The following is a 25,771-nucleotide window of genomic DNA, read 5'->3' as shown; positions in this document are numbered from 1 at the left end:
GCCTTCTGGGGAGTGAACCAGCAGATGGAAGATCTCTTTCCTTGTCTCTCCTTCTCTTTGTAACTCTGACTTCAAATTAGTAAGTTAATCTTTTATAAAAAAGAAAGAAATAAGAATCGTGGTAAAGGTAGTGAAAACATTTAGTATGATTTTTTAATCTAGAACAGTCTGCTTCCTGATGGTTTGGAAAATGGAATGTGAATGAGAGTGGAACTAAAGGTGATCAAGTTTTCAGCCATAACAAAACAATGTCTGTTTAATAGTAACAGTCGGCTGTGTAGATAAAGCTGTTATATAGTATCTCACTTACTGGTATTTTTTGTATCTTTATTGTCCTACCCGTAAAGGCTAGTGCTTGTGATCAGAAAATAGTCTCATATTTAGTCTCATAGTAGAGCTTTAAGGTGCTTTTATTTTATTCAGAATGTAAATCTACCATGTAATACTATTGTTAAAATACTTTCTTCCTAGATGTTTTCTTTTTGGTATTGTTTAAGGAATTTGAATGTTTTTGTTTTTAAAAGCTTTTTAAAATTAGAACTCTCATTTTTGTTTTCTAGGAACAAAACGATTGGATCAATTGTCCTGTGGTGTTGGTTTTTCCTTTTTTGTCTTTTTAAATTTAAAGGTAATCTGCTTGTTGTGTTTACTGATCATACAGTTTTCTTTTTTGGGCTGACAGTCTATATTTAGTTACTAAAATAGGAGTTTGATTTGATTTTATGATAATGGCTAAGCTTTATCTTTCAAGTGTGTGTGTGTTTTTGAAAAAGGCAAAGTTACTGGGCGGGGGGGATATCTTCCATCTGCTATTTCACTCCCCAAATGCCCACAATTTTGGAGCCTGAGCCAGTCAAGAGCCAGGAGTTTCTTCCGGGTCTCCCAGGTGGGTGCAGGGGCCCAAGTATTTGGGCTGTCCTCTGCTGCTTTCCCAGGCGAATTAGCAGGGAGCTGGATCATTAATAAAGTTGCTGGGGACTTAAACCAGCATCCAAATGGGATGCTGCACTGCAGGTGGCAGCTTTACCTGCTATGCCAAACATTTTCTATATCTTTAAAGCTTTTTCTAGTTGCTTCACAAAACACAATCTAATCTCTAAAAGTAAACCACTAATAATCCATGTATTATACCTCACAGAAATAGAAATCAAGATAAACTCAAACTACATTTCTTGTTAATGTACCACAGAATTTTTTTTTTTTTTTTTAAGATTTATTTATTTGAAAGAGTTAGAGAGAGAGGTAGAGACAGACAGAGAGATCTTCTATCTGCTGGTTCACTCCCCAGATGGCCACAATTGGCCAGAGCTGCACCGATTCGAAGCCAGGAGCTTCTTCCAGGTCTCCCACGTGGGTGCAGGGGCCCAAGGACTTGGGCTGTCCTCTACTGCTTCCCCAGGCTATAGCAGAGAGCTGAATCGGAAGAGGACTAGAACCGGCACCCATATGGGATGCGGGCGCTTCAGGCCAGGGCTTTAACCCGCTGTGCCACAGTGCCAGCCCCCCACAGAATTCTTTTTCCCACAAATATGTAAGAATCTTTTCTGTTTTAATTTCCTTGCCTGAAACTATATTTTTTCTCATAGATTGAGCCCTGGGACCATGGGAATAAAGGTTCAGCGTCCTCGGTGTTTTTTTGATATTGCCATTAACAATCAACCTGGTAAGATTATTAATATTACTAGCTAGCATTTATAAATCAGTATTTAATATTTTAAACTAGTAAGAGAATTTAAATTGTCTTTTTTTTTTTTTTCAGCTGGAAGAGTTGTCTTTGAATTATTTTCTGATGTGTGTCCCAAAACCTGCGAGAATTTTCGATGTCTTTGTACAGGTTTGTCCCCATTTTCAGAAACTGTGGTAGTAGTTCCATTGACTATGGTATGCTTAACTTTTTAATTTACTATATTTTGGGTTTTTTCTTCATGTATATTCTTTCTCTTAACATGAAGATTATGCGGCATTAATGAGGTCATGAAAGTAATTCTTACAGAAATATTAGGCATAATTGGATTTTATCAGAGATTAATTTCTACCTACTCCAGAAAGTATGGGTAATTTTTAAATGACATTAAAAAAATTTTGAAGGGACTGAAAATTCCATAGTTTAAAAGTTGGTAAATTTCAAGAAAGGTAAATTTAAAAGACAAAGGCTCTCTTCATTAATTTTACTTTAATACTATTTGCTTGATTATCTTTCTCCTAATTGTCCTACTGGTTTTTCTTCTGCACAGGTGAAAAGGGCACAGGGAAGTCAACTCAGAAGCCATTACATTATAAGAGTTGTCTCTTTCATAGAGTTGTCAAGGATTTTATGGTTCAAGGTGGTGACTTCAGTGAGGGTGAGACTTTGATTCCTACAAAAGAAAATCATGTATATGTATTCTTTATTAAATATCGTATCTCAAAATTGAAAAAAATCCCTAAGAATCTTAGTCCAGTTTTCATTTCACTTTATTTAGTATTTGGTCAAACAGAATTGCCTTAGACAAAACATAGACAATAATTTTACTTTGATACATCAGTTAAGTTCAAAAATTTACTTGAGTACAAAATGCTGTATTCCTGGTTGATTTTGTCATAACTGGTGATCTACTACAATATGAGTATGGTTTTTACCTCTTTATTGTAAAACGATTGATGCAAATATCTTTTTTTTTTTTATAAGATTTATTTATTTACTTGTTTGAAAGGCAGAGTTTTTGGGGAAGGGAAACAGAGAGAAAGAGATCACCCATCAACTGTTTCATTCCCCAAATGGGCGCAACAGCCAGGGCTCATCAGGCTGACGCCAGAAGCCACAAGCTTAATCTGGGTATCCTATGTGTATGCAGGGGCCCGGGCACTGGGATCATCCTCTGATTCTTCCCAGGTGCATTAGCAGGGAGCTGAATTGGAAATTGAGCAGCCAGGACTGGAACCGACATTCACATAGGATATTGGCATCATTGTTTCCACTTTATCTGGTGTGCCACAGCACCAGTCCCTTAAAACTGTGCTTTTAAAGACACATTTTGGGGGCCAGTGGTGTGGTGTAGCAGATAAACCACCACCTACAGTGCTGGCATCCCATGTGGGCGCCAGTTTGAGTCTTGGTTGCTCCACTTCTGATCCAGCTCTGCTTTGGCCTGGGAAAGCAGTGGAAGATGACCCAAGCACTTGTGCCCCTGCACCCACGTGGGAGACCTGGAAGAAGCTCCAGGCTCCTGGCTTCGGGTCAGCGTAGCTTCGGCCATTTGGGGAGTGAACCAGTGCATGGGAGATCTCTCTCTCTCTCTCTTTCTCTCTCTCATTCTCTCACTCTCTTACTCTCTGCCTCTCTGTAACTCTGCCTTTCAAATAAATAAATCTTTGAAATAAATAAATACATGTTATATCTTAATTCTCTTTAAAAAACCTGTCTAATCATCATCAGAATCTGAGCTCTAGTTTCTACCTATCTTAATAGACTTTGTCACATTTTTTGTAATGATTTTCCGTGAACATTTTGAATACTATTGTTTAAAAGTCTTGAGTACTGGCCGGCGCCGTGGCTCACTAGGCTAATCCTCCGCCTAGCGGCGCCGGCACACCGGGTTCTAGTCCCGGTTGGGGCGCCGGATTCTGTCCCGGTTGCCCCTCTTCCAGGCCAGCTCTCTGCTGTGGCCAGGGAGTGCAGTGGAGGATGGCCCAAGTGCTTGGGCCCTGCACCCCATGGGAGACCAGGAAAAGCACCTGGCTCCTGGCTCCTGCCATCGGATTAGCGCGGTGCGCCTGCCGCAGCGCACTAGCCGCGGCGGCCATTGGAGGGTGAACCAACGGCAAAGGAAGACCTTTCTCTCTCTCTCTCACTGTCCACTCTGCCTGTCAAAAAAATTTAAAAATAAATAAATAAATAAATAAAAGTCTTGAGTACTTACTTTGTAAGAAGTACTTTGCTTAGACAGCAGTTTTAAGGAACTTATTACCTTTAGGGTTCTGAGTCTGTGTTTTTCATTTTTAGGAAATGGACGAGGAGGAGAATCTATTTATGGAGGATTTTTTGAAGGTGAAAATATTTATATTTTTAATGTTTTCTAGTTTATTCATTTCATTATTTTTTTAAATGTTTATGTATTTTATTTTATTGGAAAGGCAGAGAGACAGAGAGGGATTTTTCCCTCCACAGGTTCACTTCACAAATGCTTACAACAGCCCAGGCTGGGCCAGACCAAAGTTAGGAACCTGGAACTCTGTCTTGTTCTCCCACATACGTGGTAGGGACTTAGGTGCTTGAGCCATTACCTGCTGCCCCCCAGGGGGTACATCAGCAGGAAACTAAATTGGAAACAAAATAACTGGATTCCAGCAAGGGAATCCAATATGAGATGCAGGTTTCACAAGTTGCAACTTAACCAAGTGCCAGATGTTCACCATTTGGTCATTCTTTCTTGAATCAACAAGATTATTCATTAAACAATATACTAATATTCAACTACCTGCAGCTCATCTGAAGGTTAATTTTCTTGTGGAAAATTCTGTATGATACTTTTTTTTATAAAGGTAAGTTTGTGTTTGGAACATTAATATATCATTTTATTTGAGGAGTTTCAATGATCTACACTAAAATCTTAGAAATGTAGTGCTAGATTAAGAACTTGTTCACTAAAAGATTCAGCAATATTTCTTAGTCATAAAATTCAAATTTTAGATATTTTTCTCTGTAAATTTTTAAAATTCTCTTGGTATGCTGAAATTTGACTGTTTTCCCCAAATTTATGTTTTTTTCTCTGTAATTTTTATCGGTGTGAAGATCATTTTGACAAATGCAAGCATGCGAATGTGGAAATAATTTTTTTCCCAATTTTCACTTTGGGTGTCAGTAAAATTTTGTTTCAAATTCCATAGGTTTTGTTTTCATATACTAATCTAATCATATACTAATCACCTCTTTGCAGTAGGTGATACTATGGCAAAGGTTAACTTAATGAGTCTAGACTAAATATTATGAGAGTACTTCAGAAAGGTTGGTGGTAAATGCAATTAAAAATAAAGTAGCCGGCGCCGTGGCTCAATAGGCTAATCCTCCGCCTTGCGGTGCCGGCACACCGGGTTCTGGTCCCGGTCAGGGCGCCAGATGCTGTCCCAGTTGCTCCTCTTCCAGGCCAGCTCTCTGCTATGGCCCGGGAGTGCAGTGGAGGATGGCCCAAGTGCTTGGGCCCTGCACCCGCATGGGAGACCAGGAGAAGCACCTGGCTCCTAGCTTTGGATCAGCGCAATGTGCCGGCCGCAGCACTGCGGCCATTGGAGGGTGAACCAACGGCAAAAGGAAGACCTTTCTCTCTGTCTCTCTCTCTCTCACTGTCCACTCTGCCTGTCAAAAATTTTAAAAAAATAAAAATAAAAAATAAAGTTTATTTTGCTACAAAAAATTTTTGAAATCCATGCATATGAAGGGGTCTTTAAAAAGTTCATGGAAATGTATATTAAGAATTACGGATTTCAAGTTTTCTTGTACTAAAAGAGACTTATTTTCTAATTCAGGTTTTCTTGTTTACAGGGTGGGGGAGAGGGAGGGAGGGAGGGAGGGAGGGAGGGAGGGAGGGAGAGAGAGAGAGAGAGAGAGAGAGAGAGAAAGAAAGAAAGAAAGAAAGAAAGAAAGAAAGAAAGAAAGAAAGAAAGAAAGAAAGAAAGAGGGAGGAGGGAGGAGGGAGGGAGAGAGATTGATTGATTGATTGATTGATTGATTCCAGCAGGGAGCTGAATCGGAAGTATAGCGCCCGTGACTTGAACTGGCACCCACAAGGGATGCTGGCACTGCAGATGGTGGTTTCACCTGCTATACCACAATGCTCCCCCCTCTTTTTTTCAGGATTTATTTGAAAGGCACAGTTAGAGATCTTCCACCTGCTGTTTAACTTTCCAAATGGCCACAATGGCCAGGGTTGGGCCACGCTGAAGCCAGGAGCCTAAAACTCTATCGTGTTTCCCATGTGAGTGGTAGGGGCCCAAGTATTTGGACCATCTTCCCCTGCTTTTCAGATTCTTAGCAGGCAGGTAGAATCCAAAGTGCAGCACCCAAAACTCAGACCAGTGCTCATGTGGGGTGTCAGTGTTAAGCTGATGGCAGCTTAACCTAGTGGGCCACAACACCAGTCCCATCTGTTTTCTTCCTTGGTTTCTTCTGAAAGTTTTGTGTTTTGTTTAAATAAGCCAACAGTTATGTTGTCTTTTCTAAAAATTGTACAGGACAAGATAAGTGGAAAGACAGGAAATTCATAAAGGCTTTGGTTTTTATAAGCAATAAATAGGAAAATTTAATATTCTAATCTAAACTTACAGGAAGGGAAATTGACTCATATTTGATCCTTTCTTTATAACCTACCTTTGTTGTCTTAAGTTGTGTCTGAAGAAGAATGAAAGTGAAGTTTTTTGGAGATTGTGTCTATAATATAACAGTGTTGCTTCTCTATAGATGAGAGTTTCGCTGTTAAACACAACAAAGAGTTTCTCTTGTCAATGGCCAACAGAGGGAAAGATACAAATGGTTCACAATTCTTCATGTAAGTATTTATGATCTGATGATTTAAAATACCCCATTCATTGTCTCTTGTTTTTCTGTGTACCTGCCATTAATCATTAGTAAGCAGGGGAGAAATTCATAAGGTGGGATAATTGAATGAAGAAGGTAAATAATTCTTGAAGAGAAAATTGTTAAAGGAGGAAGCTGCTCTTTCTCTCCATCTCCTGATCTCGCTCGCTCTCTCTCTCATTCTCTCTCTTGATCTCTCTTATGCTCTCCTTTTCCCTGTTTTCCTTCTTTGCCCCTTCCCTCCGGTCTGTCTGGTTTCCCTCAACAAACCCTTCCCCTTAAAAAAAAAAAACAGGGTGGGGTGGGGAGCTGAACTGTGGTGCTGAAATTTTTCAAGTGATGGAGACTTGTCAGTAGGACACAAGAGCCAGGTTAGGGGGGTTCCCACTGGCTAAATTGAGACAATATGAGCATCAAGAAAAAGAAAATAATGGTATCAAGTTACAATCAAATAGGAATCCCAGAGTCTGTAATGATGTTCTTATAGTCTTTCCTTATCTGCAGTTCCCCTTTTCTTAGTCTCAGTTATTCATGATTAACCATACTCTGAAATATTAAGTGAAAGATTCTAAAAATAAATAATGCATAAGTTAAATTATGTGCCATTCTGAGTAGCACGATGAAATCTCACACTGTCCTGCCAGGAGCATGAATCACCTCTTATAAACCACCCCTTTGTGCAATGTATACAGCATGGATACACTGCCTGCCTGGTAGCTGTCTTGGTTGTCGGATCACTCTTTGGGTATTGCAGTGCTATGTTCAAGTAACTTTTTTTTTTTTTTTTTTTTTTTTAAGATTTATTTATTTGAAAGTCAGAGTTACACAGTGAGGGGAGAGGCAGAGAGAGAGAGAGAGGTCCTCCATCCGATGGTTCACTCCACAGATGGCCGCAACGGCTGGAGCTGTGCTGATCTGAAGCCAGGAGCCAGGAGCTTCTTTCAGGTCTCCCACGTGGGTGCAGGGGCCCAAGGACTTGGGCCATCTTCTGCTGCTTTCCCGGGCCATAGCAGAGAACTGGACAGAAAGTGGAGCAGCCAGGTTTCGAACTGGTGCCCATATGGGATGCTGGCGCTTCAGGCCAGGGCGTTAACCCACTGCACCACAGCACCGGCCCCCTCAAGTAACTCTTAAGTAGTAGTTTAACACTATATCATATACCTGTGTCATTTACCTCATTTCATATAAGCATTGTATCATCACGAGAAGAAGGGTGAGTATGGTACAATTAAGATATTTTGAGAGAGACCATAATTTTTAGAAAAGTATATTATTATATTTGTTGTATTATTAACTTTATAATAAATATGGGAAAAAAACATAGTATATGTTGGCATTCTTGTTATCCTTGGTTTCAAGCATCTGCTAGAGGTGAATGCATCCCCAGTAGATGGGGGAATTATTGTAGGTAAAGGAATAAGTTAAAAGGGAGAAGGGAAAGCTGTTCCTTAGTAGCATGTCAGCTAATATATGTATATGTATATATGTATACACATATATATTATATGTATAAGGGAATGGTAGAGTTATAAAAGTTATTGTTTCGCAGTTATCATGGTAGTAATTTATTCAGGAAGGAGTCATCTATGCATAAATTTTGAGGGATAATTTTAATGGGAAAAGGGATGTAAGTAAAATAAACCTGATGTCATTATTCCCAGGCTTTATGAATTCACCTACACATTAAAATTTATTTGTAACACAAAGTTAATGCTACTAAAAGTTCTCCAGTTCTGCCTATAAAATAATTGTAACAAAGCTCTTGTCAGTAATATTAATATTTTTTATGCTGTACTGTGCATGAAGATTTGCTATCTTCTTCAATAACCTTGAAATCTTTTGTTGTTGTTGTTGTTTTAATTTTTATTTATTTGTTTGAGAAATAGGGCTCCCATCTGCTGGCTACCTGCAATGGCCAGGATTGAAGCTGAGACCAAAAAAACTGTCCCTGTCTCCCACTTGGGGTGCTAGGAACCCAATCACTCAAACCACTACTGCTGCCCTCCACAGTCTGTATTAGCAAGAAATTGTAATCAGGAACCAGAGCTGGGAATCCAACTCAGGTGCTCAGATGTGAAATGCCAGCATCATAACTGGTAGACTAAATGCCTGCCTGCCCCTCTCCTGAATTATTCCAGTATTTCGCTGTTCCAAAAATATTTTTTTAAAGATTTTTATCTATTTATTTGAGAGGCAGAGCTATAGCAGAGAGAAGAGAAACTGAGAGAATGGTCTTCCATCCTCCAATTCACTTCCCAAATAGCCGCAACAGCTGGACTTGGGCTTATCTGAAGCCAAGAGCCAGGAGTTTCTGTTCTCCCATGTGGGTGCAGAGGCCCAAGTACTTGGACCATCTTCCGCTGCTTTCCCAGGCCATACATAGCAGAGAGCTAGATCAGAGAGGAGCATCCGGGACATGAACTGTGCTCATAGAGGATGCTGGCGCTGTAGTCGGAGGCTTATTAGCTTACTATGCCACAGCACCACCCCTCTGTTGCAAATTTGTTAATCCCATCAGCAGTGAGAAATCTGACTCTTTTTACTTTCAGTATTTCTACACGTTTGCTGAGTTGTCAATACACAGTTACCATCCTATAGTACTATGCAAAAGAACCTACTAACTAAAGTTCATTATTTATAGTTATGTTTTGTTTTTAGGGTGAGAATAGGTGATTAAAATGACATTTAAAATTGGCCTGTGTTAGTACTTTTTTTATGATGTTTTGTAACTCACCAAGTATATTAGCTTTGTTTCTGATTACATTTTATTTTGTTCTCCCTCCTACCTTGCCATTTTGATTTGTTTTTGCTTTTTTTGGGGGGGGGGGTGTTGTATATTTATAAAATAGTAACATGATTCCAAAGGTCAAAACAAAAAGAACTATCATTTCTACCCAACCCTACTCTGTACCCATTCCCCCGTTTTGTTCAGCCCATTCATACCCATCCATGTTAGTATTCAGCCTCATTTGTTTCTGGTTCATCTTGCATTTTTTTGCAAATGTAAACCAATTTTTTCTTATTTTCCCTTCTTTTTAAAGTATTTATTTGAAAGGCAGAGAGACAGATTTGTTATCCAGTCTCCCAACCACTGGTTCATTGTCCAAATATCTGCAGCAGCTGGGTCTAAGGCAGGCTGTACGTGGCTTCCAGGAGTCTAGTCTCGGTTTCCTGTATGGGGGCAGGGACCCAATCACTTGAACCACTACCTTCTGTTACCTGGCTATGCATCAGCAGGAAGGTAGAATTGGGAGTGGAGCCAGGACTCAAACCCAGGCAGTACAGTAGGGGATGCAGGCATGCCAAGTAGTATCTTAACTTCAGTTTATTTACTATAGAATAGCTGGCATACTATCTATATTCTTTTGATTTTTCACATAACAAAATATTGTTGAAATCAGTTCATCCAGAGATAATTTTTTAAAGATTTATTTACTTATTTGAGAGGTAGAGTTACAGACAGAGGTACAGACAGAGAGAAAGGTCTTCCTTCCGCTGGTTCACTCCCCAAATGGACGCAAAGGCTGGAGCTGCACAGATCCCAAGCCAGGAGCCAGGTGCTTCTTCCTGGTCTCCCACGCAGGTGCAGGGGCCCAAGGAATTGGGCTATCTTCTGCTTGCCCAGGCCATAGTAAAGAGCTGAACTGGAAGAGGAGCAGCCAGGACTAGAACCGGCACCCATATCGGATGCCGGCATCACAGGCTGAGGATTAACCTACTGCATCAAGGCACTGGCCCCCAGAGATAATTTTTTTAAGATGTATTTATTTGAAAGAGCTACAGACAGAGGAGAAGGAGGGAGGGAGGGAGAGAAGGATGGATATCTTCCATCTGTTGGTTCACTACTCAGATGTCCACAGTGGCCTGGGCTGTGCTAGGCTGAGGCTAGGAGCCAGGAGCTTCATGCAGGTCTCCCACTTGGGTAGCAGGGGTCCAAGTACATGGGCCATCTTTTCTTCTTTTTCCAGGCCATTAGCAGGGAGCTAGATCAAAAATGGAACACTCAGGAATGGAACCAGCACCCATATGGGATGCAACAGGCAGTGGCTTTACCCACTATGCCACAACACTGGCCCCAGATCATTCTATTGTACACCTGTACAGTAATGTCTTTGTGTATATACTGTAGTTTTACAGCTGCATAGTGCTGTCGTCTGTGTATATATACTGTAGTTTATTCAGCCAGCTTCCCCTACATGAATAAGTCTGATTTTTTTTAAAGATTTAATTATTTTTTGAAAGGCAGAGTTAGAGAGAGGAAGAGAAAGAGAAATCTTCTATCTGTTGATTTATTCCCCAAATGACTGCAGTGGCCACGGCTGAGCCAGGCTAGAGCTTCCAGGTGCCCCATGTGGACCCAAGGACATGGGCCATCTTCTGCTGTTTTCCAAGGCATATTAGCAGAGAGCTGGATCAGAAGTAGAGCAGCTGAGGCTCAAACTGATGCCCATATGGGATCTTTGCATTGAAGGCAGCAGCTTTACTTACTACAGCTTTGCACATTGCACCACAAATGCTGGCCCCAGTCTTTATGAATTTTTAAAAGCTTTGTTACCTCTTGCATTTTGCTTTATAATCAACATCTGGATATAATATAAATCTTTGTATATAATTACACATTAATCCATTATTTGACTATATTATGCTTTATTAATCTCATTTTTGGACATTTGATTTGCTTTCTGTTTCATTTTTTTTATTTGAAAAGCAGATAGAGTCAAAGATTTTCCATCTGCTAGAAATGCCTCTAACAGCTGGGCCTGGTCAAGCTGAAACCCTGAGCATGGAACTCATTCTGGGATTCGTATGTGAGGGGAGGGACCTAATTTCTTGAGCTATCACTGCTGCCTCCCAGATTTTGATTTAGCAGCATGCTGAAATTGGGAGTAGAGCCTTAACTGCTGTGTCAAATACCCCTACATCCCAGTTTTCAGATGAATATTGTTATATCTTCTGTTTGATGTATTTTTAAAATTTCTTTAAGTTGATAAAAAGTTTACTTAGTGAAATATTTACACAATTTGGCATTTTCATATATGATTAGAATCTGAGAAGGATTTTCAGAAGGAAGTAAAATTGACTGTAGCATCAGAAGTAACTATGTGCTAATTTTACCATATCCTCAGTAAAAGAGTATTACCATTTTATTATCTTCTCTTAGATCTTTCTAGCCATAAATAAACTCCTGCTTATGTTCATGTAATTTTTTTTGGTAGTCTAAGAATCTTCCCTCAGAGTGTTGACTTCTCCTTATCTCTTTGTTTTCTTTCCTTTTTTTTTTTTTTTTAAGATTTATTTTATTTGAAAGAGTTACAAAGAGAGGTAGAGGTAGAGTTAGAGTTAGAGAGAGAGAGAGAGAGAGAAGGTCTTCCATCCACTGGTTTACTCCCCAGATGGCTGCAACGGCCAGAACTGAGCTGATCCACAGCCAGGAACCAGGAGCTTCTTCTGGGTCTCCCACACAGGTGCAGGGGCCCAAGCATTTGGGCCATCTTCAGCTGCTTTCCCAGGCCATAGCAGAGAGCTGGATCAGAAATGGAGCAGCCAGGACTCAAACCTGCGCCCATCTGGAATGCCAGCCCTGCAGGCCAGGACTTTAACGTACTGCACCACAGCCTCAGCTCCTCTCTTTGTTTTCTAGATAATCATTCCTTTTCTGTATTTTTTTTTTTTAAGATTTATTTACTTATTTAGAATGAGAGGGGAGAAGAGAGGGAGGTCTTCGAGCCACTGATTGACTCCCTAAATGGCTGCAATGGCCAGTGTTGGACCAGGCCGAAACCAGGAGCCAGGAGCTTCATCCAAGTCTCCCATGTGGGTGGCAGGGGCACAAATACTTGGAGCATGTTCTAGTGTATTTCCCAGGCCATTCGCAGGGAGCTGGCTGGGAAGTGGAGCATTCAGACACAAGATGCCATATGGGATGCCAGTGTTGTAGGCTGTGGCTTTACCCACGGTGCCACAGTGGCTTTTTTTATGTATCTTTTAAAGGAAACATCTTCGGTACTTAGAGAGCTTCATTTTTTTAGGAAAAAAATTGGATAATGCATTAAATGTAAAATTTTGCTATTTTAACTATTTGTAACTATGTAGTTGTCATTATTATTCACCATGTTTTGCAGCAATCTCTTATCTATTTCCATAACTATTGGATCATCCCAGAGACTATTCATTTCCCTTTTCCCTCAGCCCCTGGTAATCTCTAATCTACGTTCTAACTCTGAATTGCCTATTTTAGGTACTTCATTTAAGTGATAACATTCAATATTTGCCTTTTTATGTCTATCTTGTTCATTTAGCATGCTTCCAAGGTTCATCCATATTCTAATCTATATGAGAACTTCATTTGTTTTGATGGCTGAATATTACCACTGCATGTTTATAACGCATTTCTTTGTTCATTCATCTGGATATTTGGGTTATTTCTGCCTTTACAGTATTTTGAATAATACTGCAATAAGCATTGGCATTGGAGTCTCTGTTTTCAGTTCTTACAGCTGTATACCTAGAAGTGGAGTTTCCAGGTCATTTGGTAATTTTGTAAGTTAGAGGTTTTTTTTTAATTATTTAATTTATTTATTTGAAAGAATCACAGAGAGTAAGGGACAGAGAGAAATCTTCATCTGCTGGTTCACTTCCCAGCTGGCTGTCATGGCCAGAGCTGGGCCAGGCTGAAGCTAGGAGCCAGGAGCTTCATCCAGGTCTCCCACGTGGATGCAGGGGCCCAAGACGTTGGGCCATCCTCTGCTGCTTTCCAAGGCACATTAGCAGGGAGCTGGATCGGAATTGGATGAGCCAGTATTAAAACTGGTGCCCACGTGAGATGCCAGCGCCATAGTTGGCATCTTCACCCAGTATGCCACATTGCTGGCCCCTACATTTCGCTTTTTAAGGAACCACTAAACTGTTCTACAGCAGTTGCACCATTTTACATCCTACCAGCATTATATAGGAGTTTCAGTTTTCCACATCTTTGCCAACACACTTGTTTGCCACTCATGTTTTTGCAAAGGATCATGAAAACACCACAGGTTTTGGGGTTACAAGTAAGAATTTGCAAATATAAAATCTTTGAAGTGAGAGTTGACTATATCAGTGCAAATTACATGCAAGGACCTCAGAAAAATTCATGGAAAATGTGTATTATAAAAAAATGCACTGAGTTCAGAATGCTTTGCACCAAAATAAAGTTACTTTTTAATTCTGGTTTTCCTCATATATATGCACTGTGAATGTAACCGGTAAAAGACATATATAAAAATAGCATATTAGGCTTTTACATTCCTAGGTGATTTTAGCAAGTTCAATTGAATATAGTGTTATAATGAGGAAAACAGACTAATTTTAAAATTAAGCATGCTTAAAAAATGCTTAGGCTTTGTCCCAACTTTCAGTCCAGTTCTCTTGAGTGTGAAGTTTAATCGATGTCAGGTGTAATAAATTCAAAAGCCTAGTCAAGGCAGATAACAAAGCCTATTGGGACAAGAAACTAAATTATTAATTCTCATGTTAAAAAAAATGGGAATATTCAATCTGTCCAATTGTTGTCACATGCTAGGTACCGTAACTTCCAGTTATCCCAAGAAATCTGAAACTTGGATTTTTTTTTTGTAAAAAAGTATCCAAAACTTGGCAGCTAATTTAATTATTTGTAGAATACCATATGAACCATTTCTGTTTGGATCCAACAGAATATATCTGAATATCAATATGATCTGTGCTTTAATTGTATAAAATGTTAAGATTAAGGGGTCAGTATTGTGGTGTGGGAGGTTAAGCTGCTTTCTGCAAAGCTGGCATCCCATATATGCCTCAGTTTGAGTCCCATCTGCTCCACTTCCTGTCCAGCTCCCTGCTAATGCGCCTGGGAAAGCAGTGAAGTGGGCCAAGTTCTTGGGCCCCTGTACCCATGTGGGGAACCTGGATGAAGCTGGCTCGTGTCTCTTTCCTGGCCCAGCCCTGGCCATTGCGGCCATTTTGGGCGTGAACCACAGATGGAAGATCTGTGTCTGTAAATCTGCCTTTCAAATAAATAAAATAAATTAAAAAAAAAAATGTTTTTAAAGGGGGGCCAGCGCCATGGCGCAGTAGGTTAATCCTCCGTCTGCAGCGCCAGCATCCCATATGGGTGCCGGTTCTAGTCCCTGCTGCTCATCTTCCAGTCCAGCTCTCTGCTATGGCCTGGGAAAGTAGTAACCTTTATCTCTGTCTCTACCTTTCACTGTCTATAACTCTACCTCTCAAATAAATAAAATCTTTTAAAAAAAAAAAAAAGTACATATAGGGGCTGGCCCTGTGGCGTAGTGGGTTTACGCCCTGGGGCACCGGCATCCCATATGGGCGCCAGGTCCAGACTCGCTGCTCCACTTCTGGCTGGTCTGGCTCTCTGCTGTTAACTGGGGAAGCAGTGGAGGATGGTCTGGGTCCTTGGGCTCCTGCACCTGCATGGGAGACCCAGAAGAGAAGGATTGGCGCAGCTCCGGCCTTTGCGGCCAGTTGGGGGGGAGTGAACCATCAGCTAAAGGACCTCTCCCTCTCCCTCTCCCTCTCCCTCTCCCTCTCCCTCTCCCTCTCCCTCTCCCTCTCCCTCTCCCTCTCCCTCCCCCTCCCCCTCCCCCTCCCCCCCTCCCCCTCCCCCTCCCCCCCTCCCCCTCTCCCTCTCCCTCTCCCTCTCCCTCTCCCTCTCCCTCCCCCTCCCCCTCCCCCTCCCCCCCTCCCCCTCCCCCTCCCCCCCTCCCCCTCCCCCTCCCCCCTCTCCCCCTCTCCCCCTCCCCCTCCCCCTCTCCCTCTCCCTCTCCCTCTTCCTTTCCCTCTCCCTCTCCCTCTCTCTCCCTTTACCCCTCCCCTTTTCCCCTCCCCCTCCCCTCCTCTTCCCCCTACCCCTCTGTGTGGCTCTGACTTTCAGGTGAATAAGTAAATTTTTTAAAAAAGTACATGAAGTGTTCAGGAAAAAGTTTTCTTTTATCTGCAAGACAGATATAGAAAGAAATCTCGGCATCTGCCAGTTTACCTCCAGAAGCTCACAACAGCCCAGACTGTGCCCCAGATCCAGGAGGTGGGAACTCAGCTGGGTCTCAACTGTGGGTGGCAGGGACCCAGCTACTTGAGTCATCACCTGCTTTCTGTGCATTAGTAGAAAGCTGGAATCAAGAACTATATCAGCCGCTGGCGCCGTGGCTCACTAGGCTAATCCTCCGCCTTGCGGCGCCGGCACACCGGGTTCTAGTCCCGGTCGGGGCACCGGATTCTGTACCTGGCTTCTGCCATTGGATCAGCGCGGTGCGCCGGTCGCAGCGCGCAGGCCGGGGCGGCCATTGGAGGGTGAACCAATGGCAAAAAGGAAGACCTTTCTCTCTGTCTCTTTCTCTCACTGTCCACTCTGCCTGTCAAAAAAAAAAAAAAAAAAAAAAAAAAAAAAACAACTATATCAGGATTTGAACCCAGGCGCACTAGTCTAGAATGCAGACATTTTAAGTGGCATTTTAACTGCTATGACAGATGCCCACCACTAAGATGTTAAGATTGAAAGGGACTATTGTTAAAGTTGTAAGCTAGTAGGATAGTAAGATACATTTTGAATGTCTATACAGTAAGCTATATATTTTTCCTATTCAGTAAGCATTCAGTTACATGTAAGAAGCATGAATGGATAAAAGTAACAGCAAAATGTCATTCAAGTTTTATTACATTAAAGTTTTCAACAATGAGTAGGTATTGCTTTTATAATCAGAATAGATTTTTTAAATATGAAAACATTTTGCATTATATTCTACTTAAGGTAATATTCTGTTATATTAAGGTAGCATGTGATTTGTTTTCAACTTTTTTCCAATACAGTTATTTTGTTTTCCTTTTTAAGAGATGCTAACTTTGTTTTTTTTTCTTTGTTTTAATTATTCGATCTGATGACCTTGCAAAAGAACAACGAAGCCAACTCCTCATTTAGATGGGTAAAGATTCTTTTATTTTACAACATACTTTGTTAATATTAAATAAGAAGCTTTTAGCTAGTCATCTTTTCGTGACTCTTTAGGCATCATGTTGTTTTTGGGCAAGTGATCTCTGGTCAAGAAGTTGTGAGAGAAATAGAAAACCAGAAAACAGATGCAGCTAGCAAACCATTTGCTGAGGTACGGATACTCAGTTGTGGAGAGCTAATTCCCAAATCTAAAGGTAAGAATAAGTATATGTTTCTGGAAATCTAACCTAAGATAAGCAGGGCCACACTGCTTGTCATCGTAAAAGTGATAGAAACAGTAGATTTTTGTGTTCCTAAGTGTATTTTTATGTTTTTATGTCTAACTTTTTAAGATGACAAATAAAAATTGTATATGATTGTTATGAACAGCGTATTTTGAAATGTGTACTTTTGAGATGCCTAAATTGAGCTAATTAACTTGTTGCCTCATATTTTCTGGCGACAACACTTAAAATCTCTTAGTGATTGTGAAGAATACAATATGCCGTTATAACTATGGTTACCATGTGTATAATATATCCCTTGAACTTGTTCTTTCTATCTAACTGAAACTTTGTATCTTTTGACAAACATCTCACCTCACCAATCCCACCACCACCTCCATTACCGAAAGCTCCTGTTAACCACTATTTTTCTTGTTGCTTCTGTAAGTTCATCTGTTTTGGATTCCACATATAAGTGAATTTTTATGGTATTTTCCTTTCAGTGTCTGGCTTGTTTTACTTAATATCCTCTAGGTTTACCTGTGTTACTGCAAATAGCAGGATTTCCTTCTTCTTTAAAAAGAGGCTGAATAGTATCCTATTGTGTATATATTCTACTTTTCTAATCCATTAATCCATTGATGGACACGTAGATTGATTGCATTTCTTGGGTGTTGTGGATAAAGCTGCAGTGAACATGAGAGTACAATTCCCTTCAACTAACTGATTTCATTTATTTTGATTCTATATCCAGTATTGGAATTAATCATTGTTTTAATTTTTTTCTTTTGAGAAATCGCCGCACTGTTTTTTAACTATTAATTTACATTGCTACAGACTATGAATAAGAGTGCACTTTTTTCTACATCCTCACCAACAATTACTTTTTTCTTTGTATAACCATTCTTTGTTATAAGGTAATACTCTAACTGTGGTTTTAATTTGCATTTTTCTAATGATTAGCAGTATTGAAGATTCTACCATTTATATGTCTTTGGACAACTGTCTGTTCAGGTCATTTGACCATGTTTTTGATCAAGTTTGTTGTCTTGGTATTGAGTTGCTTGAGTTCCTTATATATTTTGCATATTAGCTTCTTTTCCGGTATATAGTTTGTAAATGTTGTCTCTCATTCCATAGCTGTCTCTTTGTCATTCTTTTGATTGCTTCCTTGATTATATTGAAGCCTTTTAGTTTTATGTACATTTTCACTTTTGTTGCCTATGCCTTTGGAATCATATCCAAAATCATTGCCTAGACCTGTGTCATGGAGCTTTTCCCCTGTGTTTTCCTCTGTTTAAGTCTTTAATCCATTTTGAGTTAATTTTTATATGACTTATGAGATAAAGGTCAAATTTCATTCCTCTCTGTATTGATATCTAGTTGTCCCAAGGCTGTTTTTAATGACATTTGTCTTTTCCCCCATTTTTTGTTCTTTTGTATTTCCATTTGTGTTAGATCATACTTGTTAATTTGTTTACATGGAACTACTTTTTCTTATTTATTTGCAGTAATTTGCCGTTTTGCTTCTCTTTGGCTTTTGGGATTTTTTTTTTTTTCATTGTAGTTGTCAAAATAGTGTAATGAATAAATATTATTCTAGAGAAAGAGACTGGGTGGAGGATGGTAATTGAAGAGAGTAAGATAAAGAAACTTTGTGGGAAGAGCTTTGGTTTTATAGTTAAGGTGCTACTTGGTTAAGTATGGTTAAGATGCCACATTGCCCCTTTGAGGAAGCCTGGGTTCAAATCCTGTCTCTGCTTTTTTTTTTTTTTTTAATTAATTTATTTATTTGAAAGAGTTACGCAGAGAGGGGAGAGGCAGAGAGAGAGAGAGAGAGGTCTTCCATCTGATGGTTCACTCCCCAAATGGCCACAACGGGCAGAGCTATGCCAATCAGAAGCCAGGGCCTGTTCCGGGTCTCCCACTTGGGTGCAGGGACGCAAGGACTTGGGCCATCTTCTACTGCTTTCCCAGGCCATAGCAGAGAGCTGGATTGGAAGTGGAGCAGCCAGGTCTCCAACTGGTGCCCATATGGGAAGCTGGCCCTTCAGGCCAGGGCATTAACCTACTATGCCACAGTGCCGGCCTGTGCTTCTGATTCTACTTTCCAGCCAGTGTACACTCGGGAAAGCAGCAGGTGATGGCTCAGGTTGTTGCATCCCTCACACCCAGGTGGGAGACCTAGATTGAGTTCAAGTTTCCTGGCTTTGACTTGGTCCAGCACTGGCTCTTGATAGCACTTGGGGAGTGAATTGATGATGGGACATTTCTCTTTATCTATCTCAGTCTGTCTTTCAAATAAAAAAAGAAAAGAAGTGAGACTTTGAGGGAATGAATTATTTTTGCTAAATGCACTGCTTAGATTCAGAAGCATTCTTTACTTTTTGAGAAACCTCTTTCACTTAGATCAGACCATTCGAAACTAAGATGATTAATTTGTGATATTGTCTGAAACAGTAAGAACTTTGCTTTAAGTAAATATTTTGTCTTTACATGTTGTATCGGAAATAAGCCAGTGCTATCATGTAACACAGATACTGAGTCTGACACTCTAAAAGTAATGGAATAAAATTACCTTTAAACCTGTACAGATGTATAACACATTAGACTATTCTTACTGATCTGGAGAGTAGTAATATGAATAGTTGTGGTTAGGAAATGTGAAAGTCATCTATAATCTTTTCTGATCCTTGAAATAACTCTATAATACTATTGCCCCAGTTTTCAGGTGAAGATAGGCAAAGAGATTAAGTTATTTATCATATGAGGGGATTGGGCTTTAAACCCAAGTTTGGGATTTAGAGCTTTTTCTGTTATATGTTACTGACTCATTGAAGTTTAAAATTCCTTACAAAATTGCTCTAAGTGGATGTTCTCATCTTTGAGGTATACTGATTTGCTCTATAATATTTATACATACATAGTTTTTAAAAAGTTTTTAGATACCACAGATGAGAATAGAGAATGCAAAATGCATATTTTAAATTTTCTGTCTAGTGATTTCATTTTCTTCAATATTGTACTGCAACTAATAATGGAACTACTTATATAACCTCCTGGTAAACCTGAGACTGGTACAAATAACAGATATAATGCATACTTTTTCCCTCTTGAATTTTTAGTAAAAGAAATGGTGAGACTATTTGAGTGGTACCCTACTAATGCAATTGTTTACATTTTTAAAAATAAACAGTAAAAAGCAGCCTATATCAATATTAAATGTTCGCAGATTTTAGACCATGGACTTTCTGATGTTGAAATCCTTAGATTGTTGTTAGTACCTTTAGAATTTTTTTAAGGTGCTACTTCTTCCTACATATAGAAAATTTTTATCTTCTGTACTTGACAAGTGATTATTTTTCTTTTGTTTTATAGTCTTTAAAGTCTCTTGTATTAGGATCTATCTTCTGATTATATAAGCTAAATGTCCTATGTGGCTTATATATTGAGTAAGAGATTGAGGAGCCTACACTGTGGCATAGTGGGTGAAGCCGCCACCTGCAGTGTTGGCATCCTATATGGGTACCAGTTCAAGTTCCAGCTGCTCCACTTCCAATCCAGCTCTATGCTATGGCCTGGGAGGGCAATGGAAGATGGTCCAAGTCCTTGTGCCCCTGTACCCACATGGGAGACCTGGAAGAAGCTCCTGACTCCCAGCTTTGGATTGGCCCAGCTCTGGCCGTTGTGGCCACTTGGGGAGTGAACCAGTAGATGGAAGAACTCTGTCTCTCCCTCTCTCTGCCTCTCTGTAACTCTGACTTTCAAATAAATAAATATTTTTTAAAAAGAGATTGAGATAATAAAAGCTTGCATTTTAAATTATAAATAGTAATCATAGACCCATAAATATAAAAAGTCTTTTGGTACAAAAAGGACAGTTTAAATTTTTGCTAAAGATCAAGAAGTAAATTAGTATAGCTCTTTATATATTACGACTCACATCTTTGTAATCTGTTGTCACCTGAAGAAATACAAGAGAATTTTAAGAAGTTCACAGAAAATTCCTGTTACCTTTTCTGTCTTTGGGAGCCAGTGAGGAAGCTCCCCAGATGTCTGCAGCAGCTTCACCTAGGCTGGCCTGATATCAGGAGTTGGGAACCCAGTATAAATCTCCTACATGGATGGCAGGAACCCAGTCACTTGAGCCTGACTGCCTCCTCAGTCACCACCTATCAGGGGTTGGAGCCAGGTATTAAACCTCAGTGATTTGGTGAGGGATGCAGCATCCTAACTGGCTTCTTACCTGCTAAGTCAGCTTCCCATCTTTCTTGTTGTTTCCATTAACTTTTTTTTTTTTTTTTTTTTTTTTTTTTGACAGGCAGAGTGGACAGTGAGAGAGAGAGACAGAGAGAAAGGTCTTCCTTTGCCGTTGGTTCACCCTCCAATGACCGCCGTGGCCGGCGCGCTGCGGCCGGCGCACCGCGCTAATCCGATGGCAGGAGCCAGGAGCCAGGTGCTTTTCCTGGTCTCCCATGGGGTGCAGGGCCCAAGCACCTGGGCCATCCTCCACTGCACTCCCTGGCCACAGCAGAGAGCTGGCCTGGAAGAGGGGCAACCGGGACAGAATCCGGCGCCCCGACCGGGACTAGAACCCAGTGTGCTGGTGCCGCAAGGCGGAGGATTAGCCTAGTGAGCCGCGGCGCCGGCCTGTTTCCATTAACTTTTTAAAGTCCCTCATGTGGCCCTTTATTTACATATATCAGCTCAGGAATTCCTGGAAAAGTCAAGTTTATTTTGAGCCTGACTGCCAATTTTGCTCTGTTCTGGTTCACATTGGAAAGAAGAAAAGACCTTTATGATTGACATCACACAATTTGGCATCTGTTCCCCAATAGTCCTTTAATTTGCATTCAGAATATTGTCAGAATGAATTTTGTCATGGATTTAGATAATTTTTTCATAGCAGAGCATGTCTTACCTCCACTTTATAAGTTTGATGGCCTCTTTATAAGAATTTAAAAATCGGGAGGGGCCGGCGCCGTGGCTCACTTAGTTAATATTCCGCCTGCAGCGCTGGCATCCCATATGGATGCCAGATTCTAGTCCCAGCTGCTCCTTTTCCAGTCCAGCTCTTTGCTGTGGCCCGGGAAGGCAGTGGAGGATGGCCCAAGTGCTTGGGCCTCTGCACCCGCATGGGAGACCAGGAGGAGGCACCTGGCTCCTGGCTTCAGATCAGCATAGTTTTGGCCATAGCAGCCATTTAGGGGGTGAACCAATGGAAGGAAGACCTTCCTCTCTGTCTCTGTCTCTGTCTCTCTCTCTCTCTCTCTCTCTCTCTCTCTCTCTCTAACTCTGTCAAATAAAAAAAGAATTTAAAATTGGGAACAGACTAAAACTTTGTGTAGCACATTGGTGTTCATCATTATCATATTTAAAACCTCATGTGATGGCCGGCGCCGTGGCTCAATAGGCTAGTCCTCCACCTTGCAGCGCCGGCACACCGGGTTCTAGTCCCGGTCGGGGCGCCGGATTCTGTCCCGGTTGCCCCTCTTCCAGGCCAGCTCTCTGCTGTGGCCAGGGAGTGCAGTGGAGGATGGCCCAGGTGCTTGGGCCCTGCACCCCATGGGAGACCAGGAAAAGCACCTGGATCCTGGCTCCTGCCATCGGATCAGCGCGGTGCGCCGGCTGCAGCGGCGGCCATTGGAGGGTGAACCAACGGCAAGGGAAGACCTTTCTCTCTCTGTCTCTCTCACTGTCCACTCTGCCTGTCAAAAAAAAAAAAAAAAAAAAACCTCATGTGAAAGATTTATACCCAGTTTAAGAAGAAATAAATATAAAATCTTTTTTTTTAACTTCCTGAAAGAAAACAAAAAAACTTCTGAAGAAATCTGACTGGGCCCACCTGTAGATGGTCTTTCTGAGTCTGGGCACTTTTCTTGTCCCTTTGTTTCTGTGAGATTGGAGATTTGCTTTTTGTGTCAGGAAGAACTTGGCAACAAATGCAGAGTTGGAACACTGAAAGCTTCTAAGAGCTGCAGTCCCCACAGAGCTTCAACAAAGGACTGTCGAGACAGTAGAGGATAGAACACTTACCACCAGAAGATGAAACCACTGTCTTGGCTAAAGTGCTTCCTGTTTTTTAAGGAGTTGACATGACCTCAGGTCATGTTTTCTCTTCAGAGTTCACTGCAGTTGTTAGAGTCTCTCCATCTTTGCCATAGCTCAGAGAGATGAGGGTGTTGCTATATATGTTGAGTAGATTAGGCATTAAGTGCAGTTTGACTTAGTTGTGGGTTTTTTTGTTTGTTTGTTTGTTTTTTAATAGGCACAGTAGCCTTCCATCTGCAGGTTCATTCCTCAGATGTTTGGGAACTGAGAACCTAATCCAGGTCTCCTCTGTGGGTGGCAGGGACTCAACTATTTGAGCCCTTACCTGTGGCCATTATTTGCTGCCTCCAGATTGTGCATTAGCAGGGAACTAAAATCTGGAGCAGAACTGTAACTAATTCAGGTTCTCTGGTATGGGATACAGGCATCCCAGGTGTCGTCTTAACACTTGGGCCACCTTCCACTGCTTTTTCTAGACATTAGCAGGGAACTGGATTGGAAGTGGAGCAGCCTAGACACAAACCAGTGGTCTTATGGGATGCTGATGTTGCAGGCAGCAACTTTACCCACTGTGTTATAATGCAAGCCCGTTGAGCATAAATTATTACCTGTAAAAAAAAATAACCTTTCCTCGTTCCTCCTTCCCTGTCACTCTTTCCAACCTCTATAATCACCTCTTTGTTCTCAACTTCTATTTGTTCTGTTTTTCTAGATTACAAATATTAATGAAATCTTGCTGTGCTTAGCTTGTTTTGCTTAACATAATGACCTGTATCTAGCTCCATCCATGTTGTTGCAAATGACAAGATATCATTCTTTTTGTAGCTAAGTAGTATTCATTGTATTTACATACCACGTTTTCTTTATCCATTCTCAGCTTATGGTTACCTGGTTGTCCCCATTTCTTGGCTACTGTCAGTACTGCTGCAGAAAACATGAGAGGCATTCAATGGACTGATTTCATTTGTCTTGTATATACACCCAGTAGTGGAATCACTGGATCATATGGTATTCTAGTTTTGTTTTTTTTAAAGAACCTCTGTGTTTTCCATGATGGCTGTATTTAATTTACATTTACATTCCCACCAACAGTGTGCAAGGGTTGCTTTTTTTCCATATCCATGCAAGCACTTGGTGTCTTTTCAATGATAACCAATTTATTGGAGTGAGGTGATATCTCATTATAGTTTGGATTCATATTTTCCTGATTAGTGATGTTGAACTTTTTCATGTTCCTCTTGACCATTTGTATGTCCTCCTCTGAGATATAACTGTTTCTACTGCTCATTTAAATTTTTTGGCTTCTTTTTTTGTTTTTGCAATGGTGTTATGTTGCTTATGTAGTCTGATTATTAACGCTTTGTCAAGTGGATAGTTTACAGATCTTTTCTCTCATTCTATAGGTTGTCTGTTTACTCTTTTGCTTATTTTCCTTTGCTGTGCAGAAATTCTCTAGTTTGATGAAATCTCATTTGTCTATTTTTGCTTTTGTTGCCTGATCCAAGAAATCCTGGCCATTCCAATATTTTTGAAGGATTTCCTCTGTTTTCTCGTCTAGTAGTTGCTTGTCTTACGTGTAGGTTTTTAATTCATTGAGTTGATTTTTGTATGTAGTAATAGACATCTAGTTTCATTCTTCGGCATGTGGATATACAGTTTTACCAGCACTATTTATTGAAAGAGCTGTCCTTTCCATAGTTGTATTCTTAACAGTTTTATTAAAGATCATTTGGCTGTTAAAAACAAGATTACTTCTAAGGCCACTTTGTATGTGTTACGGCAGAACTGACTATACTTCCTCAAAGCCTTTCTACTCTATTGCTACTTACCTCTAAATCCATATACAGTTAGTAGACGATGTCCATAAAATGTGTTACTAAAATATTTTCTGATGCTGTTTGCTATTGAACTCATTTTCTGGCCTGTATTGTCCAAATAGGGTATAAGCTTGGTGAGTACAGGGCCCATGTTGTATCTGATTTTCTCTATAACTTTGCCCTATTATCTTTAATTCTTCATGTCCATGCCCCAGTGTTATGTTGACTTTCTCTCTCTCTCTCTCTCTCTATATATATATATATATACATGGACTGTTAATTTAAACATACTGGACTGTTAATTTATACATATATATGGACTGTTAATTTAAACATACTGAAAGATAGTATTTTACTCATATTCTGAAGCACCTTAATCATATTTTTAAATTTTAGGTTAACATAGATTTTAGTCTCAAGTTACAGTCTACCAGAAGTAATATTGCTATTGTTATATCTCCATTTTTGCTGTTTTACCTTTCTGTTTTTTAATTGCCATTTGTTCCTTAACCATTTTCTCTCTTTTTCTGAACAGATTCATAGGAAAAGGATAAATTAAAGTTTACTCAAGCATAATATTAACAAATCTGAAAAGAGAGGATGTTTCAGTATTAGAGCTTTCTAAGCTGTATTTCAAACACCATTTCTAAAACAGTCTTTTTCTTTTATACTTAATACTGCCTGATACTTAGGTGCATTATATTATTATACAAATAGTTAGGAGTCTCTTTATTGTCTTACCATGCTATTTTGGTATCTTTAATAAGATGATTTCTTCAAAATGATGCAAAAATTAAATAATGGTGACTTAAAAATATATTTGTGGGGCAGGGCAGACTGTTTTCAAAATAAATCCACTGCAGTGTATTTCTCATAGGAAAGAGTCCCAAAATGAAATAAATATAAATTGGAGCTGGCGAAGAACCTTTATTATTCATGGGGTAAAATGCTACTTTTATCAATTTTTTTTTCATAAAACTGCATTTTTTATTTCATAAGCATTAAGGAAAAAACCCTGCTCCATATCCACCCTACCCATTTGCAAACAGTCTTCATATTTTATGTTATCAATTTTTTTCTTTTTTTTTTTTTGGACAGGCAAAGTGGACAGTGAGAGAGAGAGACAGAGAGAAAGGTCTTCCTTTTTCCGTTGGTTCACCTTCCAATGGCC

The 25,771-nt window shown here is 40.2% G+C and overlaps 1 protein-coding gene across 17 annotated transcripts in view; it reads left to right on the top strand.

The window, feature by feature from the left end:
- Window positions 1-25,771, top strand: part of PPIG (peptidylprolyl isomerase G) — a 58,429-nt gene that overhangs the window by 17,165 nt on the left and 15,493 nt on the right. For 16 of the 17 annotated variants that reach the window (XM_008258714.4, XM_017342915.3, XM_070070721.1 and 13 more), the window contains 8 exons: window positions 561-628; window positions 1,587-1,663; window positions 1,760-1,834; window positions 2,235-2,342; window positions 3,983-4,027; window positions 6,434-6,521; window positions 16,471-16,500; window positions 16,584-16,723. In XM_008258714.4, the coding sequence (XP_008256936.1) occupies window positions 1,603-1,663; window positions 1,760-1,834; window positions 2,235-2,342; window positions 3,983-4,027; window positions 6,434-6,521; window positions 16,471-16,500; window positions 16,584-16,723 (547 nt within the window). In that variant the 5' untranslated portion in view covers window positions 561-628; window positions 1,587-1,602. The remainder of the gene's footprint in view (window positions 1-560; window positions 629-1,586; window positions 1,664-1,759; window positions 1,835-2,234; window positions 2,343-3,982; window positions 4,028-6,433; window positions 6,522-16,470; window positions 16,501-16,583; window positions 16,724-25,771) is intronic. The other variant, XM_070070726.1, reaches the window with a different exon arrangement.

Source organism: Oryctolagus cuniculus, chromosome 3 (assembly GCF_964237555.1).
Source record: "Oryctolagus cuniculus chromosome 3, mOryCun1.1, whole genome shotgun sequence".
Taxonomy (NCBI): domain Eukaryota; kingdom Metazoa; phylum Chordata; class Mammalia; order Lagomorpha; family Leporidae; genus Oryctolagus; species Oryctolagus cuniculus.
Note: the sequence above shows the minus strand (reverse complement) of the source record. Positions and strands in the feature narration are given on the sequence as shown.